General features: G+C 50.9%; 2 protein-coding genes across 2 annotated transcripts; both read right to left on the reverse strand.

Annotated features, from left to right (window-relative positions):
• Positions 1–508: 508 nt before the first annotated feature.
• Positions 509–2,224, reverse strand: FSUBG_6293 (Tyrosine phosphatase YVH1; the record flags this gene model as incomplete). The annotated part of the gene is made up of 3 exons (XM_036684476.1): positions 509–1,622; positions 1,680–1,891; positions 2,135–2,224. The coding sequence occupies 3 exons, from the start codon at positions 2,222–2,224 to the stop codon at positions 509–511; spliced, it is 1,416 nt and encodes a 471-aa protein (XP_036538165.1).
• A 1,811-nt stretch (positions 2,225–4,035) lies between these two features.
• Positions 4,036–6,152, reverse strand: FSUBG_6294 (zinc finger protein; the record flags this gene model as incomplete). The annotated part of the gene is made up of 4 exons (XM_036684477.1): positions 4,036–4,079; positions 4,127–4,563; positions 4,664–5,668; positions 5,764–6,152. The coding sequence occupies 4 exons, from the start codon at positions 6,150–6,152 to the stop codon at positions 4,036–4,038; spliced, it is 1,875 nt and encodes a 624-aa protein (XP_036538166.1).
• Between the last annotated feature and the right edge of the window lie 10,963 nt (positions 6,153–17,115).

Here is a 17,115-nt window from a genome sequence, read left to right on the forward strand (position 1 = left end):
GTCTAGTGCTGATGCCTTGGGTCTTCTCTGGACCCCGAACTCGGACTCCCTTTCCTCTCCGTCGGACTTTGTCTCCCAGGAACCATCTGCTCTGCAAAGATCCCCTCTTCATGCAGCCCGAGTCTCCCGGCTTATCCACGACGAGATGCAAAATGCACCTCGACGCACTTTCTCTTCTCCCTTCCATAGCGCACACCTCACGCCCTGTAAGCCCTAGGGCTTTTTATCCCGTCTGGTACCCCGCTGGCTTTTGCTCCCTCTCTCCCAGTGGCTCACTCGCCATGAGAGATGCATCATGCCAGAGCGGAATGTATCTCGAGAAGGGCAAAGCTCCATGTCCAGACGGACCTGTCAAGCAGTATGCGATATACCTTAACCACCGGACATAATAACGGGTCCGCGGAGGACGAGTCTCTCAAGGCACGGATCGGTACCATAGGCCTGAATCGGTGTTTATGCGGCGCTCTTGTGTAGTATTGGTTGATAGTAATTCCACCCTCGCCTGTCCTTACAAGTTTCCGCTCCGTGGAGCTAGCCCGGGCGGCATCCGGATTCCCATGCTCTGAGTCGCCGGCCGCTTGACGACGACGTCGACCCTCGCCTTCTGTAGCGAGAACGCCGGCGTCACCCATCCGCCGCAGGAGCACCGAAAGCCCTTCCAGTCGTACCGGCCTACACCAGCGCCACACTTTGCATTGGGGCATAACAATCTTCCGTTGAGCTCTCCCTGTTCAAGGACCCCGCGCATCCAGCTAAGTGGCTCGACAAAGTAATGCTGGCATGTAGACGCCGAGGACTTCTTGTCAGAGGACTTGTGCTCCACAATGAAGGGTGCCGTGACCAAAGCTCGACGGCACTTCTTACATCGTAGACTAAGGCCCGAGTCATCACGAGGCTGGGTCTCTTCATCCTCGAAACGAAGCCTCGTCGGTGCCTGGCCTACTGCAAGGTTCTCGTCGATTTCACGCTTGTAAGCCCACCGCTGATAGACAGGGTGTCCTTCAACATCATCCGGGCAACCCATCTCCCACCACAAGGCTAATTGCTCCATGAAGCCCTCGTTAGGTTCAGCCATGGGTCGAGTTCTGCGCACAAACGTAAGTGCAGCATGGACAGCCTCTTTAGCGGTATCCTTCCTCGAACGCTTCTCCCCAGTCTGGGGAACCGAGTGGGTCGGATCCGAAATGGCAGTCGGCGTGATATTGGGGTCGAAACGGCTTGGATACCGCCGAAGCAAGTAAGCAATAACCGCCGAAACAGATCTGGACTTTCCAGCCGCACAGTGAACAAAGACGCCTCCCTTCTTCTTCCTCTTCTTTTCCCCAATATCGAGGTCCTCGACACCCTTCTCTAACGAGACGCCCCCATCCTCCTCATCCTTCGCAAGCCAGCTCGCGCCTAGACCTTCCTCGATAAATCTGACAGCCTTGGGTAGCTCAATCAGCAAGTCAGCGTCCTCCACATCGTCAATGTCGATAACTTGGTGTTGTAGGTCTTTTCCGTAATCGATCCATGGTTCATCCTTGAAGTTTTTGAGGCTTGATATGTCGAATGGGACGAGGGAGAGAACATGCGTGATGCGACGATCCGTCAGCGAGTCTGAGCGGCGCAAAGCCCAGAGTCTGGAAAATAATTAGCACTGCATGTCCGGAAATTGTTTAGTGGTGAGAAAGACCTACCCTCCGACGAATAGCTCATCCTGGCCGTCGATCCTGCTGAGAGCCATTTGGGCGATACTTTGCTTGAGAAGTTCAAGCTCTCCAGGTTCAAATTTGTGGCCAAATTCCTCCCACTGCTGTGGCTTCGAATCGTCCACCTGGTTGTCCTTTGATGTGAAACCCTTGTATGCCTGATCGGCGCTTGTAGAATCGTCTTCTGCCAGATTGTGCGCCTGTCGCAAGTCGCTATAGTCGCCTTCGTATTCTGAGATCGCTTCGTAGATGTTGGTATTTCAAGAAGAATGATAGAATCTGCAGTCAACAGAGAGTGGTTCTTACAGATCAGTCATGCGAAAATCGAGCCCGAGGAAGTAAAATAAATTAAGCTTCAACCTCGGTGTGAATCATGACTTCCACAACTTTTCCATCTTTTTGCCCCTCCCCTCCGCAACGACCGCTGCGCCACATCAATTTACCCCGCCATACCATCCAACGCCACACTCCATATTCAGGTTCTCACGAGCCACACTTTTTCTCAAATCCGATTTTTTATTCAAAGCATCCATCGTCTCATCTATTTCCGTCAAAAAACATCAACTATCCCGCTAATGGAATGGACCTCGTAGCTCGGACTCCTCAGGCAGCACGTCCCCGAACGGTGCAATTATACGAATTATCACGTGATCGATTCCAATTCCGCGTCAAGGGTGGTGTTAGAAACGTCAAACCCAGCCAGCTGAACTTTTAGACCCTTCAGCTGAACAGACAGACAATTTTGCGCGACACGAATTGCCCAAAGGGGGGTGGTATGCGCTTCAATTCCGCTGTGTTCTTGTCTGATAATGGACTTGCCGGTGCCCGAGGCAACTCTGCATTCAATTCTGGTGTTCAGGCTTGATGGGTGAATGCCCTTTGAAAAGCCTCGTAGATCTTTCCAACTAAGCCTTACAAAGAAATTGGATGTGCCGTCTTTTCCTGGTCCCTGCAACGGCCGCAACCTTAGTGTTGGGGACGCTACCTACTCCGTATGTTTCACAAACTGCAACTGGCTGGTGCATCGAGTCACAATGGTTGAACAGAACACAATACTGCAGAGACAACTGAGGCATTGAGAATTTGAACTACAATTTTTATCTTGTCAGACTAACTACTTTATATCTACATGGCCGAGTCTGATATGTTCCTAACCTGAAATCTCGAATAATAAACAATAACAATGCCATGTGCCCCAATGCCGCGCCAATGAACCGTGACCGTTACCATGATTGAACCTTTTTGTACCATGACCCATAAGAAGATGCATGCGACATCAGCATCAAGCTGTGCCAGCTAATATGTATACGAAGTGAAGCCTTTGTCCTCCCCATTTCACTTGCCGACATCCTCCCTCGCTTGTTGGTGAGCATTAGCTGAAGTGCTAACCTCTAAAGACAACGCCTGGGCTTTTTCTGCCATGAATCTCTTGCTGTATGTATGTTCTCCATTCCATTACCAAACTCCGGCAGTCGTGTAGCTCATCCGTGACTGGGTTGTCGGCAGGGATCTCAAGCCCAGTCAGAAAGTAGCGCATCCACAGACGCATGGCCCCAGGCCTGCATCTTCTCATTTGTGTGCCATCGCCTGCTTTTCATCCATCGTCAAACTCATTTCGCCATGTGCATTTCAGGTTTGTCGGGCCATGGAGCCTCCCTTCCACCTGAACCCTGGATCAGAAGGCCATGATTGATTGGTCACCACAAGTGCGAGTCTGCACACAGACAGTGATTCCATGTCGCTTGGAGCTGCCGGTAAAACGTTAAAACGCTGTTGCATTGCAATATTCGTAGATGCAACGGAACATGCCAAGGTAGTATTTGGCCGTTGTCCCTCCCTTCCGACAGCACTGCCACATTCGTGCTTCAGCCCTGAGAGGCAGCCCAATGACTGGGTGCGGACAACCGCATCCCTACGCGCGTTAGTTGCACGCGGAATACCCCAATTGATCCGAAGAGATCAACGGCTGTATTGGAGCGGCACCTTGATTCGTTTTGGACTTGCCGCATCTGCATCATGCAGCAATCCGCCCACGCGATACAGAGTTTTCTTCGCGTCTGTTGTGTGCATCGTCATTCCAGATACTGTTTGGATAGCTGGTGGTCTGTTGCGGGCGGAAGGTCGTACAATTGCCGCCGGCACGTTGTTTCCAAACATCCCAACTGCTCCATGACTGCAAAACGCTGATCGATTTCTTGGCCAGTGTCTCGATGCTGATCTTCCAATGGAAGCTCCATGGATTCTGACCCACTGATCCTTTTCCTTTCTCTGGGCGCTGGCGATTCCCTTTTTGTACCCCGCCCTTCCGACTCATCCTCCACTTATCTTGAATCACCAACACCCATCAGCGCTTTAGCATTGACTCGTCATCTGGCGGCCGAACCTGTACTGTAATCTGTCGATTTACCGGGGAGTTGGGTCTTCCTCCAACATACAGGCATTCTCTAACATGTTGGTCCACTTTCCACTGGTGCCCGCGTGGCTATGCTTAAGGTGCTGTCTGAAGTGGTCCGCTCTAAAGAACTTTTTGGACGAGTTGCACTCTCGGAACTTGTGCACTTCCTGCAGGTGCCTGATACGTTCATCCCAGTCCTGGTCCGTGGCGTGCCGAGGCGCATTACCACCACTCAAGGCACCTGTACCAGGGCCACGTCCAGATCGTGGGAATTCATCGCCGCAGTACCCGCAGGTGTCAGCTTCACCAGGTCTGTTAGGAGAATCATGGAAAGCCCTATCGTATCCGGAGAGAGCTGAGCATGACCATGAATGGCGACGCACGTGCAGTGAGTTCTGGTGGCGCTCTGCCTCGTTCTTGTTCTTGAAGCGATTGCCGCAGAACGAACACTCGTATTGCTTTTCAGCCTCGTGAGCGCTAGTTGTTGGTTAGCACTGAAATACATACGCCGAGTCCTATAATCTCACACAGCCTTATCTGACTGAAGTGGGGCTGCTGAGCGTGAAATCTGACTTACTTGAGTTCCTCAATCGTCTCGAACCTCTTCGGCTTCTTTGGGCAACACTCGCACATGAAGAAGCCTTGCACTTTAGTTCCACCAGGCTTCTGCACCTCAGTGATCTTACGTGTGCTGGCACCCGAAACGGTCCTAGAGTGAATTGATCCCCGGCCAGAGATGGAGGTTCGAGGGCTTGGGTTGAGTGATACGGGAGTTGTGTAAGGTGAATTGCAAGATGTGGGTGAGATGCCACCGGGAGAGAGGCCCACAGGTGATCGTCGACCGAACGAATTGGCAGTCGCCAGACCAGCAGGGTGCATCGACATTGACATGTTCGAGATGTATGAGTTGGATCGTGAAGTTGAGACTGAAGGCATAGTGGCACCTCGAGACATGGAGGTGTACCGACCCTGAGGAGATCCGCGTGAGCTCATATCACGGCGTCGAGACATATCTGGCATGCCAAGCATGTGCTCATCGTTAGGACTGGCCGCCCGTCTCTTTTGACCGCCTGGCATATAAGCATCATCAATGTGCAGGCGCTTAAGTGATTGTCCATCTTCCATCTCCATATCCTCAGCTCCAGTGAAGTCATAGCTATTTGTTGAAGTAGCATCATCGCTGTTGTTCCTCTTTGTTCGTGTTCGGGGTGAACGATCGATATCTGAGCTATCATTTGGTGATCTATCACCATGAAAGAAGGGTGTGCTTCGTGGAGAGATGGCGGAGTGCATTGGTGTATCGGTCAACCTTGCGGGAGATCCTAGAATGCCTCGGGAGTGGATGGGAAGCTGCACTTGTACTGGAACACTGAGAGCTGGGGGGAATCGACCTTCCGCTGAAGGTCTTCGTGAGAGGAGCTCGTTGGCTGATGTGCTAAGAAGTGATCGAGGTGGTGATTTTTCCAAAGGACGAGTTTGATCCAGCTTCTTCTTAAGGGTATCTCCATGAATATCGGCAGGGGACTGGAATTGGAAATGGTTGTGGAGGCGGCCAAAGCCGCTGGGAGCTGATTCTCGGGACCTGTAGTTATACAATGTTAGTTCATTGATCCAAAGTTTCTTCTTCAAGCCATTGGACTTGAATTGCACCAATGCCAGGTGCATTATTAGCCATACCTATCTGTAGATGAGTAACTGGCATAGCCTTCATCTCGCTCGCCGAAGGGACCTGTGTTACTTCGTCGCTGGTAGCTTGGGCGGTCTTCATGATATGATGAGTTCATGCTTCCGTAACCACTTGCAAAAGAGCCATGAGCATATTCCCGCTTTTCCCTCATACTTTCAGCCAAAGCACTAGGTTGATCGAAGCCAGGATATCGAGGAGGAGGTAGTGGTGGAGGAACGTCGTCTCTTGGTGGCATGCCAGGTATTGACATGGCAGGGCTCCCACTAAAAGGCAATTCGTGGTGATGACTCGCGTGGCTTCGAAAACGGTCGCCTGAGGTAGGGACTATAATGCTCGGGAGAGCCGGAGCAGGCTCTCTATATTGAGGAGGAAAGGCCATGGTTGCTGTTGTGAAATTGGGAAGCTTGGCAGTTGGGATGACTCTAGCTGAAGATGGAGCAGAAGCAAGACAATGACAGCTGAAGTTAAGGGAGGCTGAAGCTAGGATGACATAGGCCCGAGACTAATCCGTCATAGAATAGACGGTTGTCGAGAAGGTAACGGTTTCTCGGTTAAACTGTTGATGACCTCTCTTCTTCCCCGTTTGCGGCCTCCTTTTTTTTACTTTGAAGATCCGACCGAAATAAACAAGCGATGTTGTTGGTGCTAGGGTGTTACGGTACGGTACGGGGTGGTTGTGTGGTGGCGATGATGGCTTCGGGGTATCCGTCTGGTCAGTCCAAGACAATAGGTGCTCTGCAGAACCTGGTGCAGCTGGGTCCGCGTCCACCAATGCCACAGCAAAAAAAAGGTCGACGAATGACAGAGCGTATCGGGGATGCTGTTTGAAAGTGGATGAATGCTTGTTGTTTACTTGGGGAGTATATATTTATTGCTTGTAGATAGAAGAGAAAAAGTAGAAGAAGAAAGCAGATCCAATATGAAGAACCAACAAGTGCGGGATGTGGTATAGAAGAATCCGATGGGAAAAGGAAGGTGGGAGGCAAAGCGGCTAATAAGTTGAATCTGCACCTTACGCATCAAGCACCATACCTCAGGTTAATGGGAGATCCAGCGTTGACGTTGACACGCTCTGGCGCTGTTACACTCACTGTTCCTGGCGTCGGCAAGCGCTGTCGACAACCCCTGTAAATACGCCTACGGGGGTGGACCGTAGGGGTGAGTCTGAACTGGGCTAGCAGCTGGTAGGGTACGGTACAGAAGGGGGGGGAGGGCTGAAGATGGGGCCCGGGAGTGCAAAATGGCAGCAGGCAGGGCAAAAAAGCTCTGGAGATTTGAAAGCCCAGACAGGCAAGACATGGAACCTTGTCTTACAACGCAACGCAACGTGAAATAAAATGTGGCGGTAGCAATGACGATATCTGCACGCCTCATTTCTTGTGCTCACAGCTTATTCCCGTTCTTGAACTATTCGAAAGTGGTAATAAGATGTGACGGAGGGGAACAAGATACAAGCTGAAGAAGGGCAAAAAGAGGTGGGAGCATGAGCGACAGGACGGGGAGTGAGCATCTGCCGATGAAGGGGGGTGTGAGGACATCCACCAGCTGCCATGGAAAAGACCAAGCCAAGACGAGTGCAATATCAACAACGTCTGTCTGTTTTGTTAACGAGACTCTCTCTCTCTCTCTACCTACCTACTAGACTGTTTTGTCAACTGCCAGACATACCATGCCATCATCACCCGTTCGCTTGCTCAAGATGGAGCTGCATATCCGTCCCTTGTACTGTAGCATCAGTGCGTTTTCTCTACCTACATACAGCACAGTTATTGAGGCACAGGGACGGAACGGGTGTGCAGTGGCATGTCAAAGGATCCTATCCTATTCATCCATGGGCTTGCATGTGCTACCAACAACTGTCAGTTCGAATCACCCACAGATTCGCTAGCTCCCATTGTCAAGACCATGATGGGCTGCATCTCAAGAAGCCATGAAAAAAGAGAGGTGATGTGATAGCTCCTCCACTTGGCTCTTACATAAAACGCCGTATTACACTCAACCTCTGGAACGCTGGAAATCGTCTTACAGAGGAGTCCAGCTGCTTAGGTAGCTTTCCCAGCTGTATCTGATTTGGCCCTCCGTACAGAGAAGAGGAACAAGGGGGTGCGGTATCAATCTGGTTCTGCGTTCCGCTATTGTTGTCCACCACAGAAGGGTCCCGCAAGTCGTTTACAGGGGGCTACCCCCGCTCCGACGGTGCTCCTGAGAGGTCTTTGAGTGCCCTGCCCTACGGACTCTCGTTTGAGATGGGCTCCATCAGAATACCACCTTGCCATGTAGCCCTGCGCTGCTCTTCTCTGCCCTGGAGGGCTGGACTGGCTGGGCACTTGGGTGTGGGCGGAACACAAGTTGCTGGGGGTTAGCCTCCCGCGGGGGAGAGGGGTGTAGGGCAGGGCAGTCAATAGAGCGTTGTTGGACGCCTTGAAGGTGTTGGTCTAGCAGGGTACCAGATCTTGGCTGTCGGCCAATGTACAGTAAGTATCTGGCTGACCTGACCTTGCCTTACCTCTCTCACCTTTGAGATGGAGTCATGATCCCTTGTTCACCTGCGCGACCCAACCTACCCACTGAATCGGTATTGCTATACGCACATTTGCCCATCCAATCCTACCTGCTCTTGACGTCGACGGCCATGATCCATATTCATAGAAACATCCGTGGGTGGTAGCATCTGCACGAGATGCTTCACATTCACTCAATCACGCCCTACGACATTGCAGGTACAGGACAGGACAGGCTTCTTCCCTGCTCCGTTGCCGGCTCGCTTCTTCTTTGCTTCCGTTTCCGCATCTCTCACCTGCAATGCTCACTGGTCACTCAAGTGCATCCCGTCCGCCTCCCGTAGCTACCATTCCTAGCCTCAAGCCCACCAACAGCCAGAAAGAACCCATGGATATTTCGCCTTGGCCCTATAATACACTTTTGCCAGCGGCAGTTGTGATTTGAATAACACCTCACAGGTCACAGCCGAGCCAGGGCATTCTGAGTCCGGGCGGCTTCTCCTCTTTCACTGTACGAATATCGTGGCTTGGAGTCGCCTTGCGGTCGTCTTGGCCCTTAATACGCCGTCATTCCTCTATGCCGCCTCGTCATCAACCTCGTGGCCGGCCGGTTGGGGCTTTCCCCTAACCCACGCGCGCCACGGCAAGAGTGCCAGAGCCTGAACCTATTTGCGTTAATACGGTACCGACGGTGCTCGGTCAACGGTCGCGACCTGGAGCGAAACCTTTTATCTCATTGTCATTGGCACATTCCAGCCTCAAAAGAATTGCCAAGAAAGATCTGACTTCGAATCTTGAGGCTCAGCGGTGAGTGGGAGCATTCTCATTTCTCATTCCTTGGTCAGCGACCGATGGCATGGAAGATACGGGGTAAATGACTCGACTACGCTGATTCGAACCAAGATCAGCAGTATCAACAAAAGCCCAACTTTGAGAACCGCGCGAAAGAGAATACAGGACGTTTGCAAATACGGTTTTTCGCCCCATCTTTCGTGCAACCTGCCAAACACAGGAAAAGCTAGATACAACCGCTTCGACATGAGATGTCGCTGTGTCAGTCTCACTGGACATGAAGCCACGCCGAGCACGCGGTTTCCAACAGACGAAATGTCATTTTAGAGCAAACGGGAATAAGAGAGCACCTTGTAGTGACATCCTTTCTCGGGCAATTGCTGCAAACGTACGTAAACGTAAACGCACTATATCTCTCAGGATTGCAAGTGAATTACGAAATGTGTCTCCATGGATAAAACCCCGCGGATAAAAAAGTTTGGAGATCTTGTCTAACGAGCCAGGATCATCCCAAGCGGATCCCCCCTTGAATGATATCTCCCTCAATAGGGATCGCCTGACGATATGTGACAGAAAAGACAAGCAGAGCAGAGTAGAGCAGAGCGCATGAGGTGAAAGCGGTTAGATAGACAACAGGCAATTCTTGCAGCATGCGTGCGCGTGTGTCCGTCATCGATTCTGCTCATCTGTTTGGTACGTTTACGCAATCCAAGTTTGTGGCTGCTGTCAAGATGCTTCCAGCCCTAGCTAGTCGAGTCTAGTCTCATCCTTCAATCCCCATTGGCATCTCATCATTTTTGGGCGAGTCACTTGCTTCACGATGCTTGGCTCATTAGGTTCCCTCATGAATCTTTACTCCGCTTAACCAAATGCCGTATCCTAAGGCATTTATCTGAGAACGGCGGGCTCCGCCCACTAGCAGGAACAAGCAATTCGGCTGCCTAGACTATCAGTTTCTAGTACAGAGTATCCATCAAGCCAAACAGCTAGTATGTATCAGCATCTTGCAGACTCTCAGACTTGCTCGTTCAGGATCCCACGGCCTAGACGACCCAGAGGAAAAAAAGCTGAGAGCCAACACGGACGGACGTGGTGGGAATTCCTTGGTGGTCGTGTTCCCCCACTTAGACGTCCGTGTTAGTCGTCGTGGCCTGGTCCCTGCACCCGGCCAAGGGAGCGGATAGCGAAAGCATAGCGCATCGACGGTTCGATACGACCTTCTGATGAACCCATTCTGGCTTGGTTCCTCCTGATGATTGATCCTCCCTCACCGTGAAGGAGCGAATCCAATCCGTCGGGTGCACAACATTCCAGAAGAGGCAGGCAGTTTTGGCTGCGGCCCTCTCAAGGTATCAACCAACTGCTGCTGTTGTTGCTACTGCTGCTGTCCTAGGCATTGTTTGTCCAAGGTAAGGAAGAGCCTGCATGTATGTGGTGTTGAGGGTGGAGTCGTGGTCCTCAGAGCAGGACCGATTCTTGTTTACGATCAACGTGTTACGAAGCTGCAGGTTCAATCTGTTACATAGCTCGTTAGGAACACGACAAGTTTCGCAAGCTCAGCTACACCAAGTTAATGAGGATTACAAGATGATTACCAACCCGGCACATGAAAGATCCGTCCCTGTCTAGAGTTCAAGCCTCCTAGGCATGGATGGCTAGATGACTGGAAATTGGCGGTAAAAGGTCCCTCACTCCGCTCTGCACCTCACCTACCGGTATTGTACTAAGCCCTACAGTATCCCTAACTTCCATTGCAACGCAAGCTGTGTTCTGTCGTATTGCACTGAGTCGTGCGTGGACTGCCAGGCCAGGCCAGGTCCAGGTCTCTTTGGTCCCGTCTCCATCCATCAGAGCCCAGAGCATGGATGGAGCATGGGAGAATTAAGTTTAGACCAAGTGGGGAGAGGGAGAGTACCCGCGCTGTATGTGCCCTCGTGGCTTGTTTGTACTCTGTATCGTACTCGCGCCACACTTTTTCGGACCTCGGCCGGGGTGACTTGGTTGGGCGCCGCCTCCGGCAGGGCAGGTTAGCTAGCGGCTTTATTTTGGCTCTCAGCCCTACCATGGGATTGCAGTCTTGGCATCTGTTGAATTGCCTGTCCAGTGCTAGGGCTGTCTTGGTGGTGTGATGAGATTTGTACTCCCAAGATGTGTATGTACTGTACAGCCAACACGTCACAGACAGAATACAGTCGAATATCATTTTTTGCCTCTCTCTCTGTCTCTCGTCAGTGCAGTCGAGGATAAAGGATAAAGCAACGTTACAATCTATTGTTAGCGACGGATAATAAAATAACAAATACTTACATGCATCTGCCGAACGTGGAGAAAAGCTCGGTCAATCTCAATCCGAACCAGGCTGTGATCTACTCGAGAGCCAAGCAGACGGTGGTAATTCCAAGACCAAGACCGTCAAAGCCACATTCAAAAGGCAAAGGAAATGAGAAATTGACCCACGGCGCAATTACAAAATTGGAATTTGTTATGCAGTGCAGAACCAAGGTCAAGCCATTGTCGCAATAGTCATAGGGCTCTCGGTAAACTTGAAGGCCCCGATGGAGGGTGTGAAAGACAAAAGACGACCAACGCCATGGCTGCAGAGCTACCGAACTTACCGGCTTGTGCCACACCTTGACCACTTCACTGTACTGTAGCTCTGTCTATCTCTTATTAGAAGGTCTGACGCCCGGGACAGGCATTCGGCAGTTCTGTACCTGCTTCTTTCGTGCTTCCATGCTTCCACATGCCATCATCTCGCCCCAAACCTTCACCTGCGCCTCAGCGTCATCACCTTTCGTCTTCCTACTCAGCCATTCTTGGGGGGGAGAGAATACGTGTATGTATGTATGTGTGTGTGTACTGCATACGCTCATTTCATCTCCCGGCAGTGGCAAGTCTCCCACTATCCGGCAGACGCTCAGCGACCATTGACTTTTTGGACGCGGGACGTTCTCTGCTAACGTTTAGCTCTCCATTCCCTCGGACCCTTTTAGGCTATTACGAATAGGGCAGTCAGTTCGCCGGATTCACACGCTTTTGCAGGCTCACTCACTCCCTGGCCGTCAATCTTCGGTAGATTAAAGACTGACGCGCGGAGGCCAAGCGAAACCTAACAGCCAGGCCGTGGCACGGTTAATCCCTTATCCTCTGTAGCACGAGAGCAAAGTAGAGTTGTCGGTTGCAACGTATGCGATTATTAATGGTGGAGATTCTCTACTGTGATTGTTTGTTTTAGACTTTGCAGGCTTTGCCATGTCCAGTTTGTTTTCGCACATTATTGCCTTGGATGGACGGGTTTTCGCTATCCAAGGGCCCGCCATCGTCTCGTGAATCGAAATTACCAATAGACAGGCCTCCCGAATCTGAGACTAGCACTGCACCATTGACCCTTAGCATGATGTTGAGACCCTGAAGCGCCAATGACGACCTCGTTCAGCCCTGTGCCGCCCGGGTCTAGGTCACGAGCCTGGCCCTGGCGTTGCAGTCACGCACTGCCGTTTTGACGCTCTGCTGCCGTTTCGGATGATTAGAGAGAGACAGAGGCAAGAATACGACCCTGTTTCAGTGGGCTTTTCGTATCCCAAGCAGCCAAGGGACGTGTGCGCGATCGCCCTATCGAACAACACGAAGAGGCCGTACCCCCAACTGCCGAGCGGTAAGTCCCTGCGAGGTGTCAGCACCTTGATTTCAGAAAGCGGGCACGAGGGGCCCTGCTGATGTTGCACCGACGTTGGGGTTTCAGGAATGAATGGATACTTTGTATTTCCTTTTCCAAGATTGACGCCCGGAGCTCTTGGTGGTTTTACGGACAATTGGTAGAGAATCGATGGCTCAGAACTCTGATGACGACTCAACGGGGCGCAGCAACACCTTATTTCACATCCGCGAAATGTCCACTGTCGATCTCGATAGCACTACGTTAGTGTGGCTTTTTAGCATCCCTTAGCAAGGTATCTCTGGGCGATATTCCGAGGGCTTTGACAGATGCGAGATCCAAGCTCGACCAGCAGTCCATGACATGACATGGCATCACAAGACCCTTGATGCATTGACTTAATTAATCGGTGATGATTGTTACTTTTGTTGTTCCTTACAACGAAAGTTCGACACTGTAGTATTTCTCTTGTATCATGTTCCACAACGTCCTGGGCTGCCCTTTGACGCCCCACACGAGGTACTGTACGTACGGTCAGTCAAGTACGTCGGGGGGAAATGTTTTCCAAGCGAAGTCTCTCAACTCTGGGCATAATTTGCAATTCTGAACACTGTAAAACGCCATGCAATTCAGTTTGTCCTACTCCTGAAATTCACCAGTCTCGTCTCAAGCCTTAGGTTGTCTAAACCCGTACATCCGTCCTGACCAATAGCGCCCGGGATATTATCTCCTTTGAGTCAAGTCCAGTGGCAATCACGGAGTATGAAAGTCTGAACGGTGGGGCTGCCGAGGTTCATCTCTCTGCCAAAACAAAAGGGCCCTGTCATTCCCTTGGTCTTAGAGGTTCGAAGCTATGGAAGTCCACGTAACTCTTTTTCTCTCTCTCTTTCTCTTACAGGGCGTCTACCGAAACTATTCGGGTTCGCGTTGTGCCAACCGAGTTGAACGAGGTTGCAAACCTAGACCTCCAAACGAACCCGTAACTGCAGCACAGCACAGCCCTCCTGCGGGTGCGGGAGAGGCGCACCACAGACCCCTTGGTCTACAGGGCATTTTAAGGATTTCCAAGGCAGTGGCTTTCAGCCCATCAAGGCGGGATTGGCTACGGGCGCACTCTTGGCAAATGCGGCTCGAAAACTCTACATCTAAAGACGCCGCTGATATCCTGGTTTGCTCTGTGGCGATACAACGTTGGACGGATTTCAAGTCAAGTTGAGAACCAACATCGCAAGACCCTGGATAGCAACTGCACTCGACTTCGTGTTTGATACAAGGAGTTGACAGACTGTTTCTATTTTGGCGGTTTCTGGAACTGATTCGTTCGGAGATATAGCTACACGAGATTATCTACACATCCACCGTTTGTTCCGTTCCGTAACGTCCGGCACGGAGCATCATTACATCTGCAGTTTTGCATCAGAATCTCAGGGGATAGTGTCTCTAGTGACATGATCAGCATCGCATCTCGTCCAATACAATCATGCTCAACGAGCCACGATCAAAACATCGCCGTCGATTAAATAAAAAGTGGGATATCAATTACCACGATATCCAATCTGAGTCCCAGAACGGTATGTGGCTGATCAGTAGTCTCTGAAACAAATTGAACCGCGCGTCTATCAGAGGGAAGAGTCAGAAGCACTTTTGTCTTTGTCATCTTGCCGCCTTGCATTCTCGTGTTGCGACTGGGCGCCTTGAGAAATCTGGTCTAGGGCTGGTCCGGCTGGAGCATTGTAGTCGGGTTGGTCATGCGACACGTAACTATTCCTAGGGAAATAGTAATCCCATCATATGTGGCTGAAGAACAAGGAAAGGGGTGCTTATTATGGGAGATGTGCTTGGTCTTGTCTCTGATTGCATTTCTCTCGATCTTCACCATCTTGGGATTGGTGTTTTACGATGACATCTCACCGCTCTTCATTCGCGGGCAGCTGACTTGTACAAACAAGTCTGAGACCTCATTCATGACTCTTGCATGATTTATCCAGAAAGGGAAGTATCGCCTCACTCAGAAGGCGAAAGAGTCTTATTGACAGGCATCACCAGACACAGAGAAAGAGGACGACATTCACTTCACTCCCTCCCCCATCGATCCATTTTTCAGGCGCCCTCCATTCATCGTGAAAGCGGATCAGCCAAGCGGCCGCTCTAGCTTCACTCATCCGAAGCCTCCAATACAAAGCTCGATGCCCTCTTGGCATGGAGAAGCGGACCTTTTTCTCACTGAACATCTCGGCCCAAAGGGCATCGGGGAAATAACCCAATCGTCAAGACGCTGGGGAGGGGGATTCCCACAGCCCTATCCAAGTCGATATCACTCCACAGAAACCCCCCTCGGCTTCTTTGCCTTAGGGATCGACCGCCGCAGGACGGATCACCAACTGCTCCGCGGATGACGGAATTCCGAGGTGGTCTGGTCTCTATGTCCGTAAGGCCTCCAACTAGAGAGTGTGCGGTGCAAGTGCACTGCACGAAAAGCCTGAAACCTGCAACAGGTCCACATGTACTCACCCATCTGAGAGGATGTTGTACGAGCGCTGTCTTGTGCCGAGTATATCACGACTGCCAGGCCTATTGTTCTTCTCTTATGTCTGAGGTGCAGCAGGCGACATGTCGGTAGCTGAGATGTGAAAGCTGACGGGCTGCAGCGGGCCGGGAAGATCTGTAGGGTTTTGAGGCCATTGGAGAGAAAAAAGCAATATTCCCATAAGCCATTGCACAATCGACATGGTACAGGCGCTTTCACATGAGAATTGCCACGGAAATAAAATCCAAGTGGCCTGAGAACATGCTCAATCTCAACGAGAGCCCGGGTTTAAGCTGGGATGCTGCTTATTAAGCAAGTCAACTATTGAGCACAGCATGTCTCACAGAGATGATGTTGTACGGCGCTTACCATTGCACAGCTCATCCGGCAATCCGTGAGCCTCAAAAGTTCTCTACATTGCATTGCATTCATTCATTTATTCATGTTGCCAAGTCTTGTTATTGCCACATAAAGTTCTCTTGGCAGTTTGCGATACCTAAACTTACTGTCTTGTATCAGATTGAGGATATTTACGGTGGGCTATTTTTGCATCTCTACTAAAAATGGTGGGATCGCCCTCAGAATCCTGCAGGACTCAGGACTCAAGCGTCAAGACTCGAATGCTACGCCGCTATTCTTGACTCATAGCCCTGCCAGACTTGATCTCCAATTGATAGCGGGAAAAAGAAACACCCACTGTGCCCCATTGTCGCGTTGAGGATTTAATCCCCAGCGCCAATGCTCAAGGAGTCGAATGCCTGTGGTCTCGTCGCTAAACGTTATCCGTAGGGCTGGCCTTTTTTCTTCTGTCAGTTCTAATTTATTCGAGACGTGTCTTATCTCTGTGAAGTGCCGAGGGTGAGTGTCAGTGAAGCTGCTAACCGACGAGTTTTAGCGAGGGCGATCCTCTATCTGAAACCATGTTAATTAAGGTTACGTCGGGCGATGTGCCCTCAACTGGGAATATGGCCTTGCTGTCAGTGACAGGCAGGACAGGCAGGACATGAATGACATTTCGGCTTCCTCGGGCCTTACGGCGTTTAATCTCGATAGCTGTAAGCGGTGACTTTGGATGCGGTTGACCTACCTTTTGAGGCTACATTGCCTTGCTCTTCAGAAGGATGAAGCTATAATAACGGGTGATAAGAGCCTGACGATCGACATTATTTATGATGGGGGTGGAATGCAGAAAGAGACGGACGAATTAGACAGCTCACGCCCACCTCCGTAGCGTCTACCAAAAGTGGAATGCTTCCAGAAATATTCTCGAATCATTCCTCTTCTGGGCTTTGGGCATCAGGGGTTTTTGTTCGCTCTCTGACCCTGTCGGCCTGTCCCCAGCTGGGCCACGCAATCCCTGCAGGGAGAGACTAGAGAGAAAGGCAGGTCGAGGGTTCCCGCTTCTTATTCCTGTCTTGGGATTTAAGATTCATTGGGCCATGCTCGTTTCTCCAGATTGGTTTTAAAAGCGCTCTCTCCCTTTGTCTTCTGCAGGGCGAAACCTCGGTGCTTATGCGGGCCAGTCTTGTTTTGGCACGCAAACGCTATATCCTTGCCTTTTATAACATAACAGCGAGCACATATTGGTACAGACAGCATGTAAACCTGGAGATGGCTGTAGTGGTAATTAACTCGAGACAACATTCACATGCGATGGAGCTGGCAAAAAGCTGGGGCTGAAGAGGAGAAGGTCCGTCTCATAGGGCTCCAGTTTATGCTTTTTAGTGGGATAAAGGGCTCGAGCACCGGCACTATTCGGTATAATTCCGCGCTTGTTGAGAGCTTGGTTGCGCAAGATGGGAGAGACTAGCATAGACTTTACAAGTTCACGGATTGTGGGTTTTGTCTAGTTAGTGATGGTTCATAA

The sequence above is a fragment of the Fusarium subglutinans genome (genome assembly GCF_013396075.1).
Source record: "Fusarium subglutinans strain NRRL 66333 chromosome Unknown NRRL66333_c0000065, whole genome shotgun sequence".
In the NCBI taxonomy this organism is placed as follows: domain Eukaryota; kingdom Fungi; phylum Ascomycota; class Sordariomycetes; order Hypocreales; family Nectriaceae; genus Fusarium; species Fusarium subglutinans.